The sequence below is a fragment of the Ruditapes philippinarum genome, unplaced genomic scaffold, assembly GCF_026571515.1.
Source record: "Ruditapes philippinarum isolate M1 unplaced genomic scaffold, ASM2657151v2 ctg306_1_1_1_1, whole genome shotgun sequence".
In the NCBI taxonomy this organism is placed as follows: Eukaryota; Metazoa; Mollusca; class Bivalvia; order Venerida; family Veneridae; genus Ruditapes; species Ruditapes philippinarum.
In genome coordinates, this window is record NW_026852218.1 from 339,204 (window position 1) to 360,693 (window position 21,490).

General features: G+C 34.3%; 2 protein-coding genes across 2 annotated transcripts in view; one reads left to right on the forward strand and one right to left on the reverse strand.

Annotated features, from left to right (window-relative positions):
- LOC132752946 (uncharacterized) overlaps positions 1-3,034 on the forward strand; it is a 49,521-nt gene extending 46,487 nt beyond the window's left edge. Inside the window, exon 3 of the mRNA XM_060743365.1 lies at positions 2,180-3,034. The gene's annotated coding sequence lies outside the window, so the exon portion shown is untranslated. The remainder of the gene's footprint in view (positions 1-2,179) is intronic.
- A 7,215-nt stretch (positions 3,035-10,249) lies between these two features.
- On the reverse strand, positions 10,250-12,976 carry LOC132752867 (uncharacterized). Its single transcript, XM_060743257.1, has 4 exons — positions 12,777-12,976; positions 11,419-11,558; positions 10,656-10,767; positions 10,250-10,400 (listed from the first exon to the last, which is right to left on the reverse strand). The coding sequence occupies exons 1-3, from the start codon at positions 12,889-12,891 to the stop codon at positions 10,660-10,662; spliced, it is 363 nt and encodes a 120-aa protein (XP_060599240.1). The 5' UTR covers positions 12,892-12,976; the 3' UTR covers positions 10,250-10,400; positions 10,656-10,659.
- Positions 12,977-21,490: the final 8,514 nt, after the last annotated feature.

The following is a 21,490-nucleotide window of genomic DNA, read 5'->3' on the forward strand; positions in this document are numbered from 1 at the left end:
TCCCCTTTTAGAAAAATATTGTCCAGGACATAGCTGTAAAACTATAAGAGATATCAACATGAAACTTTGTAGGTAGATATATCTCAATGGGTAGATGTGCAGTGCACAAGAATCATAACTCTGCGTTGCCTAATTCTAGAGTTATTGCCCTTTGTATATTTTTACTTTTTGAACTTTGTCTGGGAAATTACTCTAAAATTATAAGATATATATCAACATGAAACTTTGTTGGTAGATTGATCTCATTGAGTAAAAATGCAGTACAAAAAAAACATAACTCTGTTTAAGCATAAAGTGTACTCGGTACAACATGATGTTTGGCTCAATGTCTAAAAATGAATAAGCATTTTCCAACTATTGTAGATTTTGACAAAATATAAGCTATTTTGGAAGTTCTACTATGGCATTATAAAAGTTCCAATGTGATGTGTAAACATTTCAAAGAAGCATCGATTGTTTATAAAGAGGCCTTATGGTGATATATATATATAATATGTGCTGGATGTATTACAAATTCTTTCTAATGTTATCATCTAAGTGATAGGCGGTAGTCACGAATGAAATATGAGAATTTTCATGCCACGAGATGAAAATAAATCCTGTATTTATAGAAAAAAAACATGCATTTTCTGTTTAATCTAAGTGATTTCAGTCCTAGGTAACAAACATTACAATGACTTACTGGAAAATCCTTTTGTTAGAAAATATATGGCCCAAAGCGTATATTCATTTACAATACTACATAGGGGTTTACATATACTAGTTTTTATAAATTATATAAAAACTGTTTTGTCAAACATACCTCGCTGGAATTCCCATATATATTTGAAGGAACATGTTGAAATCTTTTTTACGAGTACATGGACAAAAAAAACCCAACAAATACATGTATGTATTATATGTATGTGCTATTGCGGGGGCCTCCGTGGCCGATTGGTTCAAACCACTGCCCCTCACTGCTATGGGTTGGAATCCCATTGGGGACTTTGGATCCTTTCATGTGAGGAAACTATCCGCCTAGATGGTTCTACTCCAGTGCCTGTTGGTATATGAAGCAATGCACGAAGAGGCACATGAGATATTCTGCCAGCATGCAGTAAAGTTGGAAGTCGTCATAACCCACTTACAGTGTCAATGTGGCTTAAAATCCAACTTAACAAACAAACGCAAACTGTAGGCTACCATTGCTTTTGTGACATCTATTCTTTACCAGTCACGTTTTAGTGTTAAAAATAGCTCAGTCCTTCATATACTCGGTAAAAAATATCGGCAAAAAAGACCCCAACAAATAAAATCGTTTCTTCTGTATTAACATAACATGTAACTTTTTGAAATCATATCCTTTGAATAAAAAATGACAATGTAAATGATGTTGAAGACAAACTGATAGGATTGTTTTATTGTCTAGAACTATGTATAAAGTACGGGGCGTCCGTTTACTAATGACTTTCAGAAATAAAAAGAATGTAAAAATCTTCATCTCTAAAACAGGAGTTTCATCAAAATTTCCCTTTGTGCAGGTGTGTATAACAGGCCCACTGACGATCTGAACTCTTGTTATTAAAAAAAAAAACTATATACGCCAATCATCTCTCTGATTGAAGATTTTATAATTTATGTTCCACCAAAACCAACAGTAATTATACAATATTCAAGGATACAATGTGAAATATAAACAAGAAAAAAACATTCAAGCCCAATTTCTGTATTTTCTTGAATTCTTGTATGCATTTACGGTTTATCTTAAAATCGCTATTACTTACATGTATATAGAGAATATTCAAGTTTTTTTCTATAAATACAAGATTTATTTTTAACGAGTTGTTTGAACATACAGATATGAAATATAAGAATTTTCATGCCACGAGATGAAAATAAATCCTGTATTTATAGAAAAAAACATGCATTTTCTGTTTAATAAATATATTTTTCTCTTTTTGACATACAGTTTGAAAGAGATCCATGAAATGTTGTATATTGCTTGAATTTAGAAGAAACTAGTCGGGGCAAGACACCAGTGAAAATACGGAAAATATGTTTCACTGCATTGAAAAAAAAAATTTTTTACAGTAAAAATATGGAATATGAAAATACACATTTTAATTCATCAATTTAATATTTCTCAATATTTCCTATATAAGTACAAGTATGTAATAAACTTTTTAATTTATATTTTCAGGTACATGAAATTACACGATGAAAAACGAGTTGCCAGTGAACACAAATCAGAGTAAAAACTGATGTTTTTCCGTACTTAAAGATAAAGAAGAAATAGTGCATAAAAATTATTATATTGTGAAAGACATTTAAATAATGTACACACAGGAGTCTGTCGACTCGATTTTCAAGGAAATAGTAAAACTGGTATTTAATTGTTCATAAATTCATTTATGTATATGCTCATTGTATATATATTAAAACTATATGTTTTGATCAATGGCGTACTGAGTACTTGCCATTCTTTACATTACATGAAAAGGCAACATGTTGAGAGAAAGTAGTTAGTTTGAACTTTTGCCTTTGTAAGTGATTTTTAAGCTGACTATTAACTGTGTACTTCATTTTACATAATCCGTTTAGTCAAAATGTCTTTATTCAGCTCAAGTAGTATAACGTTTGATTTGTCTAATGACAGTTGATTTTTGTGTTTGTTTTTAACTTTATAAATGGAGATAAATTTGCAAGAAAGCACATTTCATAGTGGTCCAATGTCTAAAATTAACGTATTTATAGAATCATTCATTTATATTTTTTCTCCAAAGCCTTCGTCTCTAGACAGTGTATAATTATGTAAATAATGTAAATGAGTTTTTATAATTGTATGATATTTGAGCAGTTTCACAAGAAAGTATCAACATTTCCGTATATGCTTTTGCAATTCATTTCATTTATATTTTCAATTAATAAGAAAATGTGACATTCTTACGTTGTTATATTGTTGTGTATACCTGATGAAAAGTGCATTGCCATGCATTACCTTGGTAAAAGGATAACAATGTTACAGTGTAATAAACATTAAATATGTTTGTACATACATGGTTTCTCTATAATAAATCATTTCAGCTCATCTGTTTCAAAGAAAAAGTCGGGTGATTATGGTCGTTGTAGTCGTCACGCAAAAAGATAGATAAGGGACATAATTCTGAAAGCTATATTTATTCTGAAAGCAATATTTTTTAGCTCACCTGTCACAAAGTGACAGGGTGAGCTTTTGTGATCGCTTTTCGTCCGTCATCCGTCCGTCCGTCGTCCGTAAACTTTTACTTTAAATGGCATCTCCTTATAAACCACTAAGCCAATTTCATCCAAATTTCACAGGAATGTTTCTTTGGTGGTCACCTTTGAAAATTGTTCAAAGAATTTAATTCCATGCAGAACTCTGGTTGCCATGGCAACCAAAAGAAAAAAACTTTAAATATCTTCTTCTAAAAAACCCAAAAAGCTAGAGCTTAGATATTTGGCATGAAACATATCTTCTAGTGAGTGTCTACCAAGTTTGTTCAAATAAAAGCCCTGGGGTCAAAATTGGCCCCGCCCCAGGGGGTCATTGATTTTCCCTATATGCATATAGTAAAAACTTAAAAAATCTTCTTTTAAAGAACCCAAAGAGCTAGAGCTAAGATATTTAGCATGAAACATTTTAATGGATGTCTACCAAGTTTGTTCAAATAAGAGCCCTGGGGGTCAAAATTGGCCTCGCCCCGGGGGTCATTGATTTTCCTTATATGTGTATAGCAAAAACTTAAAAGATCTCTTTGAAAAAAACAAAATAGCTAGAGTTTAGATACTAAGCATGAAACATCTTCTAGTGAGTGTCTACCAAGTTTGTTCAAATAAAAGCCCTGGGGTCAAAATTGGCCCCGCCCCGGGGGTCATTCATTTTCCTTATATGTGTATATAACAAAAACTTAAAAAATCTTCTTTGAAAAAACTCAAATAGCTAGAGTTTAGATATTAAGCACGAAACATTTTCTAGTAAGTGTCTACAAAGATTGTTCAAATAAAAGCCCTTGGGGTCAAAACTGGCCCTGTCCCAGGTGTGTCATTGTTTTTCACTATATGTGTAAAGAAAAAACTTGACCAGCTAGACCTTAGATGTTTAGCATGAAACATCTTCTAATGGGTGTCTACAAAGTTTGTTCAAATAAAAGCCCTGTGGTTTAAACTGGCCTCGCTCCGGGGGCCTATATACAGGTGAGCGACTTCAGGGCCATCATGGCCCTCTTGTAGTTGTGCCCCTTTTTAACTTTGAATTTTAGTCAAAAGTGACGAGCAATAATACCGCATGCTTTAAATTCTATTCATATGGGTTTATTTAGAACATGTTGCTTTAAGTCAAGACTGCTAAGCTTTGTACATGGAGCTTATGAACATGGTGAAAAGACATTGAACTTATTTAAGATTTCATAATCTTTGTTTTCCTTTTAAACTTTTCTCTACCCACTCACCGACCCACTTTCTCCTCTGCGCTACCAAAGGTTTTTGTATGAAACGTTGCAATGATACATTTTGCATTATCTTTGAAAGATAATATGAGCCGCGTCATGACAAAACCAACATAATGGGTTTGCGACCAGCATGGATCCAGACCAATCTGCGCAGTCTGATCAGGATCCATGCTGTTCGCTATCGGTTTCTATACTGGTTATAGAGTTTGTAAGCGAACAGCATGGATCCTGATCAGACTGCGCGGATGCGCAGGCTGGTCTGGATCCATGCTGGTCGCAAACACATTTTATGTTGGTTTTGTCATGACACGGCTCATATATTATTTAATAGTTATAAAGATTTTTGACAGGTTATATGACCCATTTCCAAAGATAACTTGAGCTGCTAGTTGAGCAATATTATGAAACAACCGTTTTAGCAGCTATATTTCCTTTTTAGAATCGTATATAAACTTGTTATACAGCATAAAACAACTGCCTTATCAGAGGAAAACAATAAATTACATCATAATTTCACAGCATCCGTGTATATAGTTTGTATAAACGTCACGACTGACGTAAAGAACATATGCAGTATTCACATCATAACGTCACCTGAGCACGTAGTACTGATATGAGAGCTGTTGTGGTCGATCGCTGCCTGGGAAAATTATAAGCCATTTGTTTGATATAGGGAGCACTTGATAAATGGTCCAGAGATGTTTATTCATAAGGACAATCGCTGTCAATAATCATTTGTCCACAGAGTTAGTACCGCCAGTAAATGTTGGTTACGGTACTGTGCTTAAGTTGTCCGGTGTCATCATGATCGTCATTGCAAAGAGCTTAAGAGCTACGTCACTGAGTCATCATTAAGTGGCCAATTTCTTAAAAACATCGTATGTACTTCTCCTGGGGTCAAGGTAATCTTTACTAAATGTTGAGGGTTTTTTAGCCTTCATTTATTTACTGTTATCTTAGATACTAGAAAGTCGCCATATCACCTTTTCTAAATGGTATGAGAAAAAAGCCAAAAGAAAAAGAAGTAACCATATGACCTTTTATATGATATGAGGAAAAGCCAAAAGAAAAAGAAGTAACCATATGACCTTTTATATGATGGTATGAGGAAAAGCCAAAAGAAAAAAAAAATACGCATTCGGATAATCCTGCAATCAAGTGAGCGACATGATAGCCACTGCCCGCTGGTATTACCGGAATTTATATCTGGACACCATTTCCATAAAATTGTCATGATATTTTTAATGAAAAGTGCTTGATTTGTTGGGTAAAGCGCCACTTTTGCAATAATTTATAGGCGTGTAATTAGTTACTGGACGAGAATTCTTTGATTTGTGACAGAAGTTATCCTCTTTATTTTTGCTTTTTTTTTAAAGTAAATCGACGGGTACTCCTTTGCTTCGGCGGTGAACTCCTCACACACCCGCACATTATTGTGGAATATGCCCATCTTTTTCACATAAAAGGATCAGTTCTGGCACAAACTCCGAGACTTTTTACAATTGACCGGTGCATATGTTTTGCAGTGAAACAATTAGTGTAAGATAAAAAAAAACTGCAAACATTTGACGTTAACGTTTAATTAATACTAAAAGTTAAGGCTTTGTCAAATGCGACTCAAAGTTAATCAGCATCGATTCAGATTCTCTCTGGAAGTCCTGGAAAAAGGCAAAAAAATAAAGAAAGAAGTAGAAGAAAAATATCGTTCTTTCCGTCCACGCCCTCTAGCACCGGACAAAACTAAAGCCCCCTCCCTACCCCACTCCCCGACACACACGTACCACCACAAAAAAGGAGCAAAAATATGACTTGTACAATGAAAATATCTCAAAGTAGTGCTTGCTGTTTTCTGCAGGAAGGGAAAGCTGTATTTAATCAATTATAATATCTTAACTGTAATTATCTGATAAAACTCTTGAAAAGAGTTTACAATCGCGACTCCGAACTCCTGTAACTGTGCACTGAATTTAGTTCAATTACCCCGCAAAATAGCTGAAACTTAAAATCTGATTTTCGAACTCCCGGAAAAAGTAACGCCCAACAAGGAGCTACAGATGGTAAAATATCCGATAAATTTGAGCTTGGAATATCCCACAATGAAAAAGATCCATATTAGACGTACACTTACTGAACATCATAAACTAATTAAGGGTACCTGATAAGTTTTGATATTATTCTCGTTATTTTGCACAAACTTTAAAAAAAACTCAGAAAGTGTGTAAAAACAAACTGTTCACTAGAAAATGTAATCAGATCTGAATGCAAGAAGTATTGTTAAACAAAACTTTAACAAAGTATTCTATACTTTTTTAAAAGCTCACCTGAGCTTGCTCAGGGTGAGCTATTAGGATCGGTGAATGTCCGTCGTCCGTCGTACGTCCACAATTGCTTGTGAACACACTAGTGGTCACACCTATGACTCAATCATCATCAATCTTTGTCAGGATGCTTGTTTAGTCAATTGCTCGGATGAGTTCTAAACTGGGTCATTTCGGATGGAAAACTAGGTCAAAGGAGCTAAAAATAGAAAAACCTTGTGAACACTCTAGTGGTCACATTTTTGACCCAATCATCATCAACCTTTGTCAGAATGCTTGTTTAGATTATTGCTTGGATGAGTTCGAACATGGGTCATCTCCGATGAAAATCTAGGTCACAGGAGCTATAAATAGAAAAACCTTGTGAACACTCTAGTGGTCACATTTTTGAACCAATCATCATCAAACTTGGTCAGAATGCTTGTCTAATCAATTGCTTGGATGAGTTCGAACATGGGTCATCTCTGATGAAAAACTAGGTCACAGGAGCTAAAAATAAAAAAACTTGTGAACACTCTAGTGTCACATTTTTGACCCAATCATCATCAAACTTTGTCAGGATGCTTGTTTAGATAATTGCGCAGATGAGTTCGAATATGGGTCATCTCTGATGAAAAACTAGGTCACAGGAGCTATAAATAGAAAAACCTTGTGAACACTCTAGTGGTCACATTTTTGACCCAATCATCATCAAACTTTGTCAGGATGCTTGTTTAGATAATTGCGCAGATGAGTTCGAATATGGGTCATCTCTGATGAAAAACTAGGTCACATGAGCTATAAATAGAAAAACCTTGTGAACACTCTAGTGGTCACATTTTTTACCCACTCATCATCAAACTTAATGTGGATGCTTTTCTAGTCATTTGCTCAGATGACTTTGAATATGGGTCATCTCTGATGAAAAACTAGGTCACAGGAGCTAAAAATAGAAAAACCTTTTGAACACTCTAGTGGTCACATTTTTTACCTGATCATGATCAAACTTTGTCAGGATGCTTGTTTAGATAATTTCTTTGATGAGTTTGCACATGGTTTATCTCCGATGAATAACTAGGTCACAGGAGCTATAAATAGAAAAACCTTGTGAACACTCTAGTGGTCACATTTTTGACCCAATTATTAAGAAACCTTGTCAGGATGCTTGTTTAGTCAATTGTTTGGATGAGTTTGAACATGGGTCATCTCGGGTGGAAAACTAGGTCACAGGAGCTAAAAATAGAAAAACCTGAACAGTCTAGTGGTCACATTTTTGACCCAATCATCGTCAAACTTTGTCAGAATGCTTGTCTAGTCGATGCTTGGATAAGTTTGAACATGATTTATCTCGGATGGAACACTAAGTCACAGGAGCTAAAAATAGAAAAACCTTGTGAACACTCTAGTGTCACATTTTTGACTCAATTATCATCAAACTTGGTCAGGATGCTTGTCTAGGTAATTGCTCGAATGTCAAGCTCGAATATGGGTCACCTGGGGTCAAAAACTAGGTCACACTGCTCAAATATGGATAATCCTTGTTAACATTAGTGGTCACATTTTTGATACACCTGTCATGAAACTTGGTCAGAACGCTTGTCTAGGTAATTGTTCGGATGAGTTTGACGGGTCAGGTGAGCGATCTAGGGCCATCTTGGCCCTCTTGTTTTAGAACTATCCTTTAAATTTTATTTTATAATGGCAAGAACTATCCTTTACATTTTAGTTTTGAACTATCTTAGAATGACAAGAACTATCATTTACATTTTTATGTCGCCTCTACGGAGTAGTGGCGACATAAAGGGGATCGCTTCTCCGTCGTATGTCCGTCTGTCTGTCTGTCCGTCCGTCACAAAACTTGTCCGTACTACTCCTCATAAACTACTGGTGCAATTTCATTGAAACTTTACAGGAATGATCAGTACCAAGTCTAGTTGTGCATATTGTCAGCATTTTCCGGTTCAATGATTTTTGTCAGAGTAATGGCCCTTTAATAATTTTTATTTTTAAAGTTTGTCCGGACTACTTCTCTTATACCACTAATGCAATTTCAATGAAACTTTACATGATTGATCTGTAGCTCAAGTCCTTGCGCATATTGCACGGGATTTCCGGTTGGGTTTTCCGGTTGAATGATTTTTGGCCGAGTTATGGCCCTTTGATAAAAAGGTGTTTTTTTTCTGTGTGTTGCCAGATACACAAAAGCTTGTCCGGACTACTCCTCATAAACTACTGGTACTTTTCATCCAAACTTTACAGGAATGATCAGTACCGGTCTAGTTGTGCATATTGTCAGCATTTTCCGGTTCAATGATTTTTGTCAGAGTTATGGCCCTTTAATAATTTTTATTTTTAAAGTTTGTCCGGACTACTTCTCTTATACCACTAATGCAATTTTAATGAACTTTACAGGATTGATCTTAGCTCAAGTCCTTGTGCATATTGCACGGGTTTTCCGGTTGAATGATTTTTGGTCGAGTTATGGCCCTTTGATAAAAAGGTGTTTTTTCTGTGTGTTGCCAGAAACACAAAAGCTTGTCCGGACTACTCCTCATAAACTGCTGGTGCAATTTCATCCAAACTTTACAGGAATGATCAGTACCAAGTCTAGTTGTGCATATTGTCAGCATTTTTCGGTTCAATGATTTTTGTCAGAGTTATGGCCCTTTAATAATTTTTATTTTTAAAGTTTGTCCGGACTACTTCTCTTATACCACTAATGCAATTTCAATGAAACTTAACAGGATTTATCTGTAGCTCAAGTCCTTGCGCATCTTGCATGGGTTTTCCGGTTGAATGATGTTTGGCTGAGTTATGGCCCTTTGATGAAAAGATGTTTTTTTCTGTGTGTTGCCAGATACACAAAAGCTTGTCCGGACTACTCCTCATAAACTACTGGTGCAATTTTGTCCAAACTTTACAGGAATGATCAGTACCAAGTCTAGTAGGGCACTGTCCGTCTGTCTGTTCGTCTGTCACAAAACTTGTCCCAACATGAAATTGGCCATCATGAGGCGACACATGTGATCACTGATCGCTCTTGTATTAGAATGGCCAGATTTCATTTTGTAATTTTAGAATATTTGCAGTACATATTTTACATATTCTTTGATGTTTGAAAATTGTTTCAGAAGCATAATTATATACATATATAAAATTTCAATTAATATACTGTGGTCTTTAACTCCGTCCAAAAACTAGTTCGCCGTCCCGTAAACTATATATTGAGCTATTCGTACCAAGAAGTCATCCTGAATATAACCATAACGCAAGAATACATTTCTTCCATTTAATATTTTTATATTGAGGTTTTGTTTAATTTGTACAGATGAATATTCTATGTATCACATAGCAACTCTTTTAACTAAAAAATTTTAATTGTAGCGTTATCAATGTACCTGATTATGATTCCTGAACTTTAACTCCAGAGAGCCCAGCTATAGTAGTATAGTGTTCATTTACTAAATTGATTCTCATGGGACATAGATTGGAAATAAAATAAAACTAGAAATGAACTGCTTTCATTAACAAACTTTTATTATACAACTCATAGCAAACAACAACAAAAAAGCCCGTAACAACAGAAACAAAAGGTTAAGAAGAGAGGCGTGGTGATAATGCGATGCAGTTAATCAGCATTTAAGTCGTGGAGAACCTGGAAAATAAAACATGTTAAAGTATATACCAACTGTTAAGTTTATTGCTTATATTCTACATACATATAAATTTATTGAACTTTTTACGCTTCAACTTGATAAAAAAAGATTTGTGAGAAACTGATGAAAATTTAATACACTGCATGCTTGTATGTCTTTGACAACATCTATAAACATTGGTAGTTCTAAAGAATGAACATGGTAATTACCACGCTATTACACGTGCACAGAAATAGACGATAAATTATTTGTACCTGATTAGAATTTAGCTCCAGAGAGGCCAGCTGCCTTCTCTCTCTTCTCACGTAAAATGTCGTTACGAAGAAGCTCGGCTAAAATCTCTTTTTCCTCAGATGTGTAGATGACCTGAAAATGGAATATAAGTAAACTCCTAGTAAAATTCGTCTAAACTGTACCAATAATCACAGGTAAACGTCGTGTGGCCATGACTTACACTAGACCCCTGTTCCCCCCTCTACAACCCAAAACCCTTAAAAAAAATCTTATCAAAAAAAAAAATTATGACCCATACAATATTTATGAGTCATAAAAATTATTTTTTCATAAATTTTTTTTAAGGGTTTTGGGTTGTAGAGGGGGAACAGGGGTCTAGTGTAAGTCATGGCCACACGACGTTTACCTGTGCCAATAATTCTATACAGGCCTATATATAGTTGTTGTCTTTTTCCCTTCATTGTAATTTATTCCACCTTCCCACAGTCCATGTTGTTTTAAAATGACCCGGATATAAAATCTACCAATTTCTATTGAAAATACGTTATAAAAATACATTATTTAGTTCATGTACATTGAAGCACGCTTTAGTGGTCAGAGTAATCTGCTACTGTCAGTTAAGATAGACATTGCCTTCTAAGTACATATGTATAATGTATCCTTATAACCTCTCTTAGTTAGTTTTTATGAAAACATTAAAAGCTATAAACTATCCCTCGGGTCTGTGTTATAAAACAATCCCGTTAAGGATCTGGTTATATTTAGAACACTGCCGTCAATTACCTCATTATTATCCTCGGTTGATTTGTCAGTCCCATTAAGTCGGTCTGCCAGCCTGGATGGCATTCTGGTCAGGTCTCCATCTTTGAAATCCACGACAAATGAGACACCAGAAGACGCAAATTTGGAATCCTCGACATTTGCTGTAAAATAATTATTATCGAAATCTATTTACTGCAAACATTTAACCTTCTTGTCTTTGTTATTACAAACATTTTCCTGTAAAATTTGATCTTTTGATGTGACCAGTAGTCTTTGTTATGATGACATTAAGCATAAACACGTAAATAGTTAAGTTGGCAGTAAACATATACATGTTAAAATCTCTATTGTGTTGGCAAATCAAAAATCTTAGTTATTATATGCTGTTGATCACTAAACGTAAACACACCAAACGTAGGTCCTTTTTATCATGTTGTCATCAAACGTAAACATGTCAATAGTCTGTCAGCATAAATCTGTAGATTTCATTATGTTGTCAGCTAACGTAAACATGTCTATAGTTTTCATTATGTTGTCAGTGAACATAAACATGTCAATAGTATTCACTTTGCCGTCAGCAAACATAAACACAGTACACTAATAGTCTTCATTATGTAGTCAGCAAACATAAAGACAGTGCTGTAATAGTTTCCATTATGTTGTCAGCAAACATAAACATGTCAATAGACTTCTCTATGTTGTCAGCGAACATTATAAACGCAGTACACTAAGTAATAGTTTTCACTATATTGTCAGCAAACATAAACGCAGTACACTTAATTATAGTCTTCACTATGTTAACACCGTACACTAATAGTATTCACTGTGTTTTCGCAAACATACAGACAGTGCTATAATGTCTTCAAAATGTTGTCAGTAAACATAAACATATCTTCATTGTGTTGTTAGTAAACGTAAACATGCCAATAATATTCATTATGTTGCCAGTAAATATAAACATCATCACATCACATATTTAGTTGGCTGTTCAGTTGCAATATGCCAACTTGACCAAACACATACAAAACTTACAGTACCGTCCATGAACAGGCACAATCACACCGAGCCTGCAACATTTTCAATTTTGCCGTGTTGGGTTTTCTTTGGGGATTCTTATTTTCTCTATTTTAGGATATATTATTTTGAAGGTATGTTTCCAGGTTAAACGGCTGGAAGAATTAAGAAATGCAGAAAAAATACACTGTACTTCGTGATGAAATACTATCTTTAGATATTTAGAAAAAAATGTATCTTAATTAAACTCTTAAAGGCAAATCGATTTGATAGTTGATGCATTTACAACAGTAGATATTGTATACATGTACCTATGTTTATCTTACATTTTTTCTGAGCAGATTATATTTATAATAACAACTGACCTTCTTCGAGATCCCTCATCATATCTTCTGGTGCTTTCTGTCGCGGTGATCTGTCGTGAAAGGACGGACACACAGAGTTCCGCTTTGGTTTACGTGTTCCTAGACAAGTACCCATACTTTAATTATTTTCTTCTAATTATATAAACTTATTTAAACAAGCAATATAATTTCAGCTTTAGATTGCCGCTGTAAACAATGCGCATATAACATAGAAACAACGTCAATTATGACGTCAGAAACGTTTCAACGTCGATTTTCATTGGTTGATCGTGACGTCTATTTTCATTTCATAACCAAAGACATAAATATTAACAGTTATTATCATTATTATTATCATTATTATTATTATTATTATTTTTATTATTATTATTATTAAGTAAGTTTATTGTTGTTGTTATCGAGGTACAACACCAAGACAGTGGACATCTCCGATATTCATTATAATACTCCACGTTTATAACGTTACTTTTCATTGGATAATCGTGACGTTTATATTATTAGTTATAAATATTTCGACAGGTTATATGGCCCTATATAAACGGCTGTTTGGAAATATAACCCGAGCCGCTAGGCGAGAAAAAGAAAAATATTCTGTAACAAATTTCAAACTTGAAAAAAATCATTTCAGACTATTGTCTTTTGATTTATTAACTAAAGGTCTATGATGAATTATGTGTACATGCGTTATTTTAAGAAAAAAATGTTTATAAAATGTATGGCACGGCGCTTAAGTCATCATAAATTAATGATACATGCATTCCAATTCAAGACATCTCTAATGTATAATAACATTTTGTTCAATAGGTAAAGCAAAATTTACTATATATTTGCCACTTTTATGAAGCCACTTGAAAACTTTTCTATATTACTACTTTAAAGAATTCTAACTCAAATTTGAATATTTTCATCTTCATTGGTGTTTCACCACATATTACAACCATTGTGTCCATTTCTTTATTGAAACACATAGTCACTGGATAAGCAACATGACAATCCGCTAATATGTCAGCTCTAACTGACTGTATACTGGATATGCACGGTGGTAACGCTGGAAAAGTAACCCAGAATTGTGCAATAAATGGCGGATACCTGGCAGGATTTCCAACGCAGTAAGTAAACTGGCCAATATATTCTTATTTAACCAATTTGAAAAAAGGAATAGCCGCATACGGCTGCGAAGACATTATACTTTATCCCTCCTCAAGATTATTTCCACAAAATTGCCTACTTTTCAAGATCATTCCTGAAAATAATGGCTTGACCACTGTTTTGAGCGTGATTTTGACTTTTTGTCGGCTCTTATTAGTACAACAATTCATATAATACCGCATATAATTTCGATTTTGGTATGCAAATAACATTAAGTTAACTTCTGGTGATGTAAAAAATTCAAAATACGCTGATAAAATATGGTTCAAGCCATTTTTATGAAGTATCGCCCAGGTTCGTGAATAGTGCTTCGCGGTAACGCCGGAAAATGTGATTTTTTTCATATAAGGTACTGAATTATTACACGATTTTAACGCCATTAATCGGCGAGTATAAGCACTTTTCAAAAATATTTTTATGGGGAAAACTTTTAATTCATTTCATACAGAATTCATTTAGAAAATATAGACACCGAATCCGTCCCAGAAACCACCGAGCTCGCGAAATATAAATCTTTGTTGAAGTGAGTATGAAGCAATGCGTGAACAATTTCTTACTCGGGGAAACAATGGGGTTTGAACCATAGCAATTTCTTAATATCCAAGAGCTTTGTTAAATTATTGCTATATCTCTAGTAGAATTATCTTAAAAGTAAGCAATTTCGTGGAGGGATAAAGTATAATGTCTTCGCAGCCGTATGCGGCTATTCGATCCTTTTTTCAGTTTGGTTAAATATTTAAGAATATATTGACCAGTTTAATAAACACGTTGGAAATCCGGCCAAGTATCCGGATCCATATAACGCAAAAATACATTTCTTCTATTTAATATTTTTATATTGAGGTTTTGTTTAATTTGTACAGATGAATTTAATGATTAAGCTAGACTTACCTTCGTAGAAGTAAGGCGAAGGTTGATCATAATTTCATCCGACACAAAACTCCCTAAGGGCTCACACAGATTAGGAACGCAGCTACCAGCAGCCAAGGTATTCATTTTTTAGAGAAAGTAACGTGTATATATTTTGGAGCAATTTTTATCGGGTGGAAGCGGGCGGGCGTGTGAGCCCTTAGGGAGTTTTGTGTCGGATGAAATTATGATCAACCTTCGCCTTACTTCTACGAAGGTAAGTCTAGCTTAATCATTAAATTTCATCCAACACATAAACTCCCTTAAGGGCCCCACAGATTGTTTAGAGCAAATTGCTACGAAATATTCCAATTCCACTCAAAATAATTATATAATAATTATTATACATGTACTTATATGTACTATGACAAACAAAACCCCAATAAACATTCCAACGACATATTATTATTTTATTTATTTTATATATTTCATCATTTAATAATACTCATTTGTAATTCATTAGTATCTTTTGAGAATGTTTTGTTGTAAAATTTTTCATAAGTACTTGAATTGTTCCAGCCTGCCGCATATAGGAACACATTTGTATAATGCATAAGAAGTACTGGCATGTCTTGTACTATGTGGTTTAAAGTATTCCTGAATTCCGGCTTTTAACATTGTAATTTTGATCCATCTGCCGACAGTTTGTTTTGAAACTGAACCATGTGGCTTCACTGTTGATATAAGTAACTGTTTATCTTTTCGCATGTATATTGTCCTATTTAGATATTCTTTCAAAGTTTCAACAATGCACAGTCGAGAGTTATCCACGACATAGTATCTCGTGGCCATGACATAGTATCTCGTTCCCACGACTGAACTATCTCGTGCCCACGACTTAGTAACTCATGGTCACGACATAGTATCTCGTTCCCACGACTTAACTATCTCGTGGTCTCGACTTAGTTAACTCGTGGTCACGACATAGTATCTCGTTCCCACGACTTAACTATCTCGTGGCCACGACTTAGTAACTCGTAGCCACGTCCTAGTATCCCGTACGCACGAGATAAATAAATATAACACACACATGACATCTGTGCCACCGTTAAATAACGAAATAACACATAGTTATATATGGGACTCAGCCAGACCGAGCGGCAAATGCTTATATATATGAAGTATGTAAACAATATAGCATTAAAGGGACACCATGTGAATTTTAGGGCCTGTATTTCTTTCAGAAAATTTACTCGCTTCTTTTATCCATAATAAATTCATTATTATCATTTTATGTGAAAAAGAACCCCAAAACTGAGATTTAAACGCTTTTAAGAACTGCGCAAAAATCTAATAAAAAACATTTTTCAGCGAGTGAAACACAAACACGGATAATTTAAAAATGTTTTCTTCACGTTGTGAGTTCTTCAGTATGGAAGAGCATTAGTGTCAGGGTTTGTTTTTTAATAACTCGAAATTTCGAGTTAGTAAGTCGAAATTTTGAGTTACTAACTCGAACTTTTGACTTACTTATCTCGAAATTTCGACATACTAACTCGAAATTTCGACTTACTAACACGAAATTTTGACTTACTAACTCGAAATTTGGAGTTAATTAACTCGAAATTTCAACTTACTAACCCAAAATTTCGACTTATTACCTCGAAAATTTGACTTTGTAACTCAAAATTTCGACTCACTAACTCGAAATAAGTTACTCGAAATTTCGACTTATTAACTCGAAATTTCAACTTACATTGCACGACTTACATTGGTTGCCGGTGAAAGCAAGGATTGAATTCAAGATACTTTCTTTCATGTGTAGTTGTTGCACATTGACAGAGCACCTATGCATCTACTCTACCTCATTTATACGCGAAACAACGCACTTTTGGACTTGTGAGAGGCTAAAAATGACCACAGGTCGATGATAAGGTAACGTGTAACCAACGATGAAAAGCCCTTGACTCTATCTGAATCCATTGAGAAGTTGCAGCACTTTGAAATCAATTTTGATGGAAAAAATCAATGCAAAATAGGGATTTTTGGCAATTTTAGATGTCCCCTTATTGTTGCCATGGTAACAGGAAATTTTAGACTGAGCATGTTGTTACAAAGGCGATTGTCCAGTCAACTTTTGTGCCAAGTTTGATTAGTATTTAAGAATGTTTTATAGTTTTATAGCAGTTTGAACTGGCAACGGGAGACTTTTCAATGAAAACAGCCATTTTTCACAAAATGCTCATGCAGTAATATTAATGGGTTAACAGAACAATTTAATAGAGTCAAGTTGTCCACACATACCGAACATATATCCTTCCCATTTTCTGGATTGCTTTTTTGTGTGCGGCTGTAAAATCACGCTTTCAACATTTTCGTGTTAACCGGATATGTTTCTTGTGCACATACATGTACAACCATCATGTGGAGATATAGTCCTATAAATATGACGTCGCTTTTTTTGGCAGTTTTGGACAAAGCAAGCTTGATTGTCAGAAGTGACCAACTAAAAGGTTTAAGTTAAACTTTAATAGTATGTCCAGACACCCGTTTCTCCATCTCCATTCCCTACTATATATCTTATATTATCTAAACTCTTGGTAACTCATAACTTTACCCATTCTAGTACTGTAACTTAGTCGAAATTTCGAGTTAATAAGTGCTCCTGTCATGCTTGAGATAGTTACAGATTGGAAACCAATATTTATCCCTATAGTCCTGTGATATATACAAGTTTGTGAAGGATTTTGAAAGGTGCACAGGATAAGAGCAAAATTGACAATAAATCAAAGCCTGTTATCTGGGGGAAAAATATATTCTTCTTCCAATACTGTACATAACCCACTCTGGGGCATTGCCGTACAGGGTGACCACCTGAAAGAAAATGACCCGTGTATTTCAGCAGTACTTTCTAATTTCTAAATCAAGTGGAATCTCAGAAATGCGTTTTAGGGTATTCAACCTTACAGTTAAACTATTGGGTTCGAGAAATATTGAGAACAAAATATATCAACTCTTCAATTGAAGGTAAATATAGGCTCCTGTCATGTTTGAGCTAGTTACAGATTGGAAACCAATATTTATTTTATTATTTCGTCCCTAGTCCTGTGATATACAAGCCAATGTAAGTTTGCGAATGATTTTGTTTGATCCAATGCAGGAATTCCCATTCAATATAAATGCAGAGCTGCATGACACTTGTTACGAGACAAGAAGTCTGCCCCCAATATTCAATTATGTTGCATGTTGATAACCACTATTATCAGTGAGTAACCTGATAACAGGTTAAACGATTCTGTCCATATTGTTGGCTGTCCGTGTATGTTTTCTAAAAAAAAAGAATATAAAGAGACATACATCCAATCTTTATTGTTAATATATATGAACGATACTGCATATAATACAATTATTATGAATAATCTCTATTACACTGCAGTTTTCAATCTAGCATTTCCAATTCCAACTAATTAGACTTATCAAAGAGACATTGAGATATTTTTTTGTATGGGTGGTGTCTTTTTCCAAGTCGAACGACAGACTACATTTTTCATTTTATACATGAACACCAGGGGCGTAGCTAGCGTTACGCACCTACGCACGTGCGTAACATTGATCCAGGAAAACAAAAACTCAAATATACTAAAAACGGTGAGAAAACTAAAGGGTATAGGCGTGGTAGGTGTTGGAGTGTTTTGAGGCATGGTTCCAACATTTATATAGATCTAGCTCTAATTATATCATTAATTCTAATATAGAAGTATTTAGGTAGATCTAATAAGTTCCAATAATAATATAACGTAAAGAGTATTAATCCATAAAGAACTATATGAAGCATAATACGGTTTTAACGCTCGAAATACACTTCGCCCAACATACAGAACGAGTTACTGTATGTGGGAAGATTAACAGCACAACAATTGTGGAGACCTGCAACGCCACTCCATTCTTTGGCTGTATCGCCGACAAGGCCACTGATGCGACGCCCATGGAGCAAATAGCTAATGTTATCAGGAACAGATAAACTTTATAGTTTCAATGTTATTAAACGTTTGCATTGGGGGTTCCAGAAAGATAAATCACACGACGTCGCTTGTTATAACCACGTTTTATTCTGTCGAGAAAACGGACAATTATGCCTCAGAAATGAATATATTATTACTTCTTTAAAAAGGAGAAACATGATCGAGATCAAGTTTTAAAGCTGCACGCCTCCAAATGAGCAAAACTATTTCGATAAAATTAAACCTGAGAAAAGTGTAGTAAGATTTTAGATAAGGTATACAGTAAAGATTCAAAATTCTAGTAAAACTTTACATGTAATGTGCTATTAATGACTGAATTTTTTAGTATGTATAAATAAATGTTATTGCGTTACGAACGCAGTAAGGGCTATTTTTGTATATTTTGACCTCTTCATAGTAATTTACATAGGTTGTAAGTGGCATTGATAATGTCTAAATTGCATTTTATTTTGGTAACTTTACAACATTATACCGTTAAATACATTTTCAAATTTTCATAAAAATTAGCATGAATCTGGAGGTGTGCTGCTTTAAAACATTTAAATAATAGTTTCAGAGCTTGTTAAATGCTTCTAACATGACGAAGGTAGCGCTTAATGTGAAATTATTTGTCATAAAAGTAGCAAAATGTAAACAAAGTAGTATTTTGACTTCCGTACAAAATACTAAATCCCTTTAACTGTAGCAATCGCAAAAAATGCACAAGAAGAAAAATATGTACCTATATAACAGTAAAAACGTTTTTCTTGTGTTTGTTGTCGTTGTTTTCTTTTTCAGTGACGCTCCTAAAGTATAACCTCAAAAGGCCCAGTACGCCATAGAATTCTTTTATTTTTATGTCTGAAAGGCATTTTTTTTACTTTTATAATTTCTTTCATCAGTTACTTATTGGCAAATTATATAATCCAACACGAATATATCTGAAAGATGTATTCGTGTGTGATCATTATTTAATTTGATTGAACTCTTTGAAAAAGGCGATATAACTTTTATTTAATTAACTGTATTTATTTATACAAATTTGAATGCGATTTGTTGTGTAATAAAAATGAAACTTACATGTATTAGTTGGCATTACTTAAAAAATTCTTAAACTCTCGTCAAAGGTTTGTAACTTTTTCTTTAATCGTTTTACATCATATTTTTACATCAATGACAACTCATGTGAGATCCTATACATGTATATATCATAGTATCTGTAATAATAAAATAATTTTCTATGCGTTTTATTGTAATGGCATTATGTATGTCACCTCTCTTATAAATTAAAAAAAAAGGAAAAAAAAACAACAAACAAATAACAAAAATTTACTGTATATATATATATAAATGAGTATGCTAGATATCACACTGAGAAATGAAAAATTGCAATATTTTCACAAATGCGGAGGACACTTTTCAGTGTGATATATAGCATATTAGCCCAAAAAGAAATCAGTTTTCTTGCTGTGTGCCGTATAAGTAAATGACAGCCATGAACGACCTTTTTCATCAAAGCACGAGAAACAGAGATGATACCAGGATTGCTACGCGAACATTGAGCAGACAAAAGTAATTTAAGATAATACTCATCGCTACGTAGTAACTGATAACATTTTAAGATTTTAGTTAGTAACGATATTTCAATTGAGGAAAAGCAATCTAAAAATGTAGAAACCACATTATTTTCTGTAAATCTATAACACGGTGCGAGACTTCACTGTTGCAGTCTCCGTTTATTATATAATCTGTGCTGTCTGATATACCGACAGAGCTTTATCCAAATGTAAACAAGTGTCTGCATTTCCTTCCAGCAATGCCAGTGCTGATCGTTCATTCATCAGATGGAAAAGGCTAAAGACTTTCTAGCGCTCAACGATGACCACTGGTCATCTCTCTGGCTTAGGACTTTTGCAGATCCATAGAGATAGGGTGATCTAGGCTGGCGTTGTTGTATATAAATTTGTGTTTGGCACTTTTCTTTGCTGACTAGTAAAAGCGTACACGTCATTTGTTTGCGTCTGTTTATTCAATGTATATCCTTATATAACGGTTATCAAATACCTTGAAATATTATTATACGATCTAGCAATTATATCTAAGACGTTTTCTAAATCACGTCACATATTAACACAACACATATCATTACATAAAAAGTTATTATAATTATAATATTAAATTCCTTCTGACTTCAATTTGTAATTTTATGGACCTCAATGGGCATGAAAATGCATAATTTTAACATCTCTAAATGGTGAAAATCAATGAGCTTCCGGGGGCTTCGCCCCCTGGACCCCTACCAGGGCTCTGCCCTGGACCTGCAAGGGGGCCTAAAGCGGCCCCCTTAACCCCCTGCCTGAGCGTGCGTAATATCGATTTCGGCCTAGCTACGCCCCTGAACACTGCCCAATTAGAAGTTGTTGGATGTGATAACTTGCAATGAAAGGGAAAAACGGTCCACTTTACCTGACAAATATTCATTTCCGGTCTCCACCCGAGTCCCAAATCGGCCAAATCAAGTTTTCATGGAATTGAATTTTTTATGATGACTATAACATGTTTGCCCATGTTTACAATACAAATTTACAATACAAATTTAAAATAAATCGCTGGTATGCGTTTATATGTCATTGAATACATTTTTTATTGAGATAAGTAATAAATTACATGTTTATAGTTTATTTCTGATTTTTACCGTTTAAAGCGATTTGAACT

Bases quoted from the DNA above. Each gene is read 5' to 3' on its own strand.
- LOC132752867 (XM_060743257.1), bottom strand. From the start codon at position 12,891: ATGGGTACTTGTCTAGGAACACGTAAACCAAAGCGGAACTCTGTGTGT. The intron at 11,559-12,776 runs GTCAGTTGTTAT...ATTATTTTACAG, and splicing joins GATGAGGGATCTCGAAGAAG to CAAATGTCGAGGATTCCAAA. The intron at 10,768-11,418 runs GTAATTGACGGC...TTCCATTTTCAG, and splicing joins CAACCGAGGATAATAATGAG to GTCATCTACACATCTGAGGA.